The 6,948-nt window shown below is 39.7% G+C and overlaps 1 protein-coding gene across 1 annotated transcript; it reads right to left on the bottom strand.

The window, feature by feature from the left end:
- Positions 1 to 1,553: 1,553 nt before the first annotated feature.
- On the bottom strand, positions 1,554 to 4,288 carry LOC148910339 (uncharacterized). The gene is made up of 5 exons (XM_089032039.1): positions 4,228 to 4,288; positions 3,805 to 3,879; positions 3,535 to 3,627; positions 2,098 to 3,304; positions 1,554 to 1,647 (listed from the first exon to the last, which is right to left on the bottom strand). Exons 2-5 carry the CDS (start codon positions 3,857 to 3,859, stop codon positions 1,554 to 1,556), a joined length of 1,449 nt encoding a protein of 482 aa, XP_088888165.1. The 5' UTR covers positions 3,860 to 3,879; positions 4,228 to 4,288.
- Positions 4,289 to 6,948: the final 2,660 nt, after the last annotated feature.

The following is a 6,948-nucleotide window of genomic DNA, read 5'->3' on the forward strand; positions in this document are numbered from 1 at the left end:
GTTACACATTGTCATCACTGAAGTTGCGATAGACCTCCATTATTCTTACAGTTAATATTAAGGTAGCTATGATTTAAAAAATAGCAAGTTTGTTTACCACTCTTTCAAATTGGCAAATAAAAGCCATTGCGTCTTGACCATGACATACCTCTTCGGGGCTCAGTACAGGATAACTCAGTAATTTCACCTGAGCCACGGTTATCTTCTTGGTTTTTCTACACGAGACCAGAGGAAACAGTTAACATGTCACTACTTACTACTTAAGAGTGCTAATTTATACAGTCGTAGGGGATTTGCTCATTCAGTAATAACATACATGCGTCTACGATGGGAGGAGAATTATGAAATTTCAGTGCCTTCTTTACGATGATGTGGAAAAATAAGAACCTGAAATTATTAGAGCTGCGAAATATGCCTTATGCAGTTCGAATGACATTTGTATCGATTAGTTGCTTTAAACCGTATCTTGCGGACCATAACCTTCTCAAGAAGAAGCTAGATGTAAAAGAGAAATCACCTTGTGAGCTCGGATTTGTGGAAAGCAGAACACTTTCAGAAGCCCATGTCAAAGAGAAGGTAGCTGTTGGTAAGGAAGATGCCACATGATGCAATTAGCACCGAAAGAGAAGAAGAATGATACGAGAAGAATATCATTGTCATTACCATGTCTCATCGTCAGACGCCATATGTATTTTCATCGGTTCTAGGCGATTCATCATACCATCACCACACCATCACTCAACCATCCCATCTCGATCACCAGAACCACAATCTTCTATCACATCACCATCACAAACACATTACCATCAACACAAGTCTCATCACCACACATAAGCTCTAGCAGACAAACCACCACCATCAGCACCATACACCATTCCTATCACACTCGACCCATCATCAACTAGTCTCTATCACCATCACCACCAGCTTAGTCACCAACACCACCAGCGCGAGCACCATCAACAACAGAGCGAGCACCAGCACCACCAGAGCGAGCACCAGTACCACCAGCTCGAGCACCAGCAACACACAGCGCGAGCACAAGAACCAACCACCACTCGAGCACCAGCACCACCAGCGGCGATCACCAGCACACCAGCCACCACCACCATCATCACAGCACCATCTCTAGAGCACCATCACCACCATCTCTATCACCATACACCACCATATTCTCTATCACCATGCACACCATTCCATCGCATCACCATCACCATCATCTCTATCATCCCCATCATCTCACATCACCAGTATCCACCATACACACATCACCATCACCTCACCACATCGTGTACACCCTCAATCAAAGCACCAAAACCGGGAATCATCCCATCCCATCACCAACCACTCATCTGGCTAAGTCACCACGTCTTGCTACTCAGCACCAACATTATCACACTCTTCATTTGTGCACGTATCCCCACCACCATGCACCATAATAATACATTCTCACAACTTCATCATAGATACATCAGAAGCGTAGGTCTGAATTAACTTGTAGATTTGCCAGTACTGTGGTACCTTGAGCTGTTGTGCAGAACAGTCGAGTCTCCCTACATAGTTCTTTGTTGTTTCCTGGACTTCCAATTGGTCCACGCCACAGAGCAGCGCTCGCACGTATTGTCACAGAAGCGTTTTGGCTTTATTCTGGGTATTATTGATATACAAAACATTAATGAGACAGTAAAGCATCCGGTATAAACATCATTGTCGTACTCAGGGTTTTTAGAAAGGTTACTTGCATGTGACGTCAAAGCACCTCAAATTGAAGAACAAAACAAAATAATTTCGATCTCCTGAGAATTGGAAACCCATTGATATGTCTTCCAAATTGAGCTGCATTCCGACGTGCTGCAAGGAGTCTATTTAGGGTTTCAATTTACAAAGATGACAAATAAACTAAACTGCCTCCTATGACATCACACTTATTAACATATTGAAAGTATGGACTTTATATCTCCAAGATGCATCATTACTCAATTCATATAAAAATATTTTACCATTCAAATATACACTTCATGTACAATCAATAATGAAAATATCAAGTTAGATGCTGGTGCACTTAAAAGACTAATTGAATTAAGATCTTTTCCTTACGCGTAAGCCTGTAGTTGAATGTTGTACTTGAGTTCCCAAAGCACTGGATCATTGGGCTCGACGGTAACTATGGGAGGATCTCCGCCATCGAAAGACAACAGGGAGTCGCACCAATCCCCATTTGGACAATCAAACTTGTTCATAATGCTGAAAAGATCTTGTCCGTGGTAGACGATTCTCCACTTGCAATCAGACAAGCCTCCCCTTGCGAAATAAGGATGTTTCATCCCTGGTAACTTAAACCATTTCCAAGGGACAGGATGAGGTGCGATCATTGCAATGCACCTCAATCCAGGATAACTATCATCGTATGGCATCGGTGAATCAAGCTGGATGGCCATGTAGGCATTTGATACTTTGTAAACCTGGCCATCGTAGTATGCCATGAATTTACTTCCAATTGTATGATTGCGGATAACGTTAAAAAAAGGCAGAGACATTTTCGTCTTCAAAAAGTCAAGTGTCGATAGAATAAACGCAATTGCACTGCTCTGTTCAGGAACCAAGGAAAGCGTATGGATGAGAAGCATCTGCCTAACGGTTTCGAGTTTGGTATATAACTCAAAGTACGCCATAAACTTCTTTGCGTCTGACGGCTTATTACCATCAATCAAATGTATCATCTTATTTCGCAGTTTATCGATAACTGGAAATCCATGCACGAATATATTCCTAATAGACGTATGTGTGCTGTTGGCATCATGTACACTAATTTTGTCATTATCTTTCCCTGCCCTGTTGAGAATTGTTTTAAAATGTAAATACGTTTCGCCGCTTTCCTTAATGTTGCTCATCTGGATGTCGTCTTCCCTGTACTTCATCGTTACTTTTTTAATCTCTGTAGTTACAATATTTTTTATAGAAAAAGGAGAACGAGTCTCGCCCAATAGATTCATAAAACTCGAAATGAACATAGCTAGTAAGCTAACGATGTGGCCATCCGATGATGTCAATTGTTTTAACGTGTCCAACAGATTTAGAACAGCAAGTATGGCAGGCGTGGTACCTTGGTACGCGTCACTTATAAAGTCGATGTTTTCGGCCACCGCTTTCAGTGCTACAGTTCTTTCAGTGCGTTCCCTTAGGGGTTGATTCTCCCAGTCTTTGGTCAGCTTTAAATACATCTTTTTCGCTCGTCTTGCTGCATCACCATAGAATCTTTGGACAGAACTCTCCAGTTGGGTCATGAGGGGCTTGGCAGCGTCATCTTGATTAAAAATATTTGAATATTTAACAAGTATTTGAGTCCAAACACTTTATTCTGTATAACAGTTATAGTGCATTTTTCATTTGGTACTGATTTACATACAAATAAATGAGCATGCGCAGATGCAGCTTGGCGATCTTTCATGTGTCTGCTGCGATGAATGAGCCAGAAAAGGTATCACGTGAATAACTTTAAGCGCATGACACTTGGTAGATAGAAAGATGACTTACAAGAATATGGTGTAGTTCTTTTTTCTCCTGAGCTTTCTGGATTTAAATCTTTATTTAATCGAACGTCCTCTGTATCATCTTGCTCTCTCGATCCTACGATACATGAATACAGTGAAGGAAAAGGAAACACTATATACAATTGAATCAAGAGCAATGCTTAACGTTCACACGTAAGGCTGATTTACTAATAAGGACAGCACGCAAGTAAATAAAAATTTTATGTTGTATGTAAACGATTTTGAGGAAACGTTGGAATGTGAAGATCGATACCTTTGTTATAGACGACGAATCCTGCAAACACCAAAACAAGCAAAACCGTCTTCATTTTGAACGAACGACACACTGCTTGAAGAAAAGAAAAAAACCATTTCTTTCTAATGTAGTCATTATTTCTCTTCCAATACCAGAGTTTTTCATGTTGGCACTTTTTTTAAACCAATAAATGAATTTACCTAATTAAAAGTAAGATTTGTTTTCAATTTTTCTTTTCTATTCGTGCATATTTCAAGTTGAGATGCGCAAGTTTTAAGTCAAATATCTCGTTAAAAAAACGCAGAAAAGATCGGAAAAAATAGGGACTGTTTTAAAGGGAAGTTAAAAGAAGTGGTTTCAGCCTCCTCAAAGATTTTTTGTTAGTACCCCACGGGCGCCTAAGTTTTAGTATTACCCATGCGTACATTGTTACCACTATACCTACACACGTTGAATGTTCCTCCACGGTTGGTGTCTCGAGACGATTGAAAGGCTTGCGTGAGCCCTTACCGCATACTGTGTTTGTATGTAAGGGTATTAATAATAGACTAAATGAATATTACTAGTACCAGTGATATGGTCTGCCACACAGCCAATAGTATCTATTGTACATCACGTGATCATGGTTCTAATATTGTCATTGTGGCAGACCGTATCACTGGTACTACTAAGATAGATGAACGAATAACTGTACCATATGTAATATTAATGATATTAATAGAACCATGATCACGTGATGTACAATAGATACTATTGGCTGTGTGGCAGACCGTATCACTGGTACTAGTAAGATAGATGAACGAATAACTGTACCATATGTAATATTAATTATATTAATAGAACCATGATCACGTGATGTACAATATAGATACTATTGGCTGTGTGGCAGACCGTATCACTGGTACTAGTAAGATAGAAGAACGAATAACTGTACCATATGTAATATTAATTATATTAATAGAACCATGATCACGTGATGTACAATATAGATACTATTGGCTGTGTGGTAGACCGTATCACTGGTACTAGTAAGATAGAAGAACGAATAACTGTACCATATGCAATATTAATAGAACCATGATCACGTGATGTACAATAGATACTATTGGCTGTGTGGCTGACCGTATCACTGGTACTAGTAAGATAGAAGAACGAATAACTGTACCATATGTAATATTAATGATATTAATAGAACCATGATCACGTGATGTACAATAGATACTATTGGCTGTGTGGCTGACCGTATCACTGGTACTAGAAAGATAGAAGAACGAATAACTGTACCATATGTAATATTGATGATATTAATAGAACCATGATCACGTGATGTACAATATAGATACTATTGGCTGTGGCACACCGTATCACTGGTACTAGTTCACTAATAATGAGTATGATGTCATAGGAGGCATTATAAATTATACAAAACATTTGTGGGGCAGTAAAATACCCTGTATAAAACATCGTCTTACTATTGCTTTATAGGACTATAGGATTTGAAGGTTATTGCAAATCCGTTTTCTCATAGTAAGCAGTGCTTCAATTTACAAATAATAACAAATCAAGCTCAAATGACTTCTTTGACGCGGTCACATTTATTAACATATTGCAAGTATAATCCTTGATATCTCGAAGATGCTTCACTCATTTCACGGGTTAAATGCCTTCATTCTATAATAAACTCCTATTTGCTGCTTAAGGTAATTCCCCTGAAAGAAATTTTGCCAATAATTTTGTCCTGAAAATTTGCATGGACATTAATTATGTTATGAACATAAAGATGGACATAAAGATGGAGTCACCATTCTCGTTTTTGATTTCTCATGAAAAAACATCTCAAAATATTCGAAAACTGACACTTTTCCGAGTGGAGACTGGGGCGAGTCAATTAAAAATCGCAATTTCTCAACTCAAAGATGAGAAAAAGTGAAAATTGGTTTTGAACATGCTTCTTTTTTAGTTTCCGAAAGAAAAAATACTTAAACTTTGTTAGTTCCATGCACTTAGTTGCATGCGCAGAAAAATCGTCTTTGCAGTTAGGTTAATACTTGCTATTTAGCGATTAGACCCGCAGCCCGAATAATCTATTATTGATGGTTTTCATGGCCGCCACGTTGGGGGAATTTAACAAAAGATTCGTCATTAGGAACTGGTCATTGATCCACGGGGGGGGGGGGGGGGGGGCCTGGTGCAAACAGGGGGTGGGTTAGCATTTTTTATGCATGGGTTTAAGCAAAAATCAGCAAACATCATGCTTGAAGGAGAAGGGGGTCAGCAAAAATCATGCTTAAGGGAGAGGGGGGTTAGCAAAAAATCATGCTTAAGGGAGAGGGGGGTCAGCAAAAATCATGCTTAAGGGAGAGGGGGGTCAGCAAAAATCATGCTTAAGGGAGAGGGGGGTCAGCAAAAATCATGCTTAAGGGAGAGGGGGGTTAGCAAACATCATGCTTAAGGGAGAGGGGGGTCAGCAAAAATCATGCTTAAGGGAGAGGGGGGGTCAGCAAAAATCACGCTTAAGGGAGAGGGGGGCAGCAAAAATCATGCTCAAGGGAGAGGGGGGTCAGCAAAAATCATGCTTAAGGGAGAGGGGGGTTAGCAAACATCATGCTTAAGGGAGAGGGGGGTCAGCAAAAATCATGCTTAAGGGAGAGGGGGGTTAGCAAAAATCATGCTTAAGGGAGAGGGGGGTCAGCAAAAATCATGCTTAAGGGAGAGGGGGGTCAGCAAAAATCACGCTTAAGGGAGAGGGGGGGCAGCAAAAATCATGCTAAAGGGAGAGGGGGGGGGCAGCAAAAATCAAGTATAGCATATTTAACATTGCTACTTGTGTCTTTTGTAATTAAATTCGCTTTGGAATGATTGAAAAACAACAATTGGCTAGCTCGTACACGATGAGGGCTAGAGGTGTAATATTTTTAGAGTGAAGGCATTTAATCTATGAAATAAAAAATACTAGTCAACGTGTAATATTCAAATAGACACGAAAGAAAACAATGGAATTAGGGTCTACTAAAGTGTATTAGTCTAATATCTATTGCACGGGTTTAATGACTTCACTCTAGTCAAATAGACACGAAAGAAAACAATTGAATCAGGGTCTACTAGTGTGTATTAGTCTAATACATATTTCACGGGGTTTAATGACTTCACTCTAATAGCCTA

This window comes from Actinia tenebrosa, unplaced genomic scaffold (genome assembly GCF_029948245.1).
Source record: "Actinia tenebrosa isolate PJP-AT-01 unplaced genomic scaffold, QUT_ActTen_1.0 PGA_scaffold17__23_contigs__length_9995812, whole genome shotgun sequence".
Lineage (NCBI taxonomy): Eukaryota > Metazoa > Cnidaria > Anthozoa > Actiniaria > Actiniidae > Actinia > Actinia tenebrosa.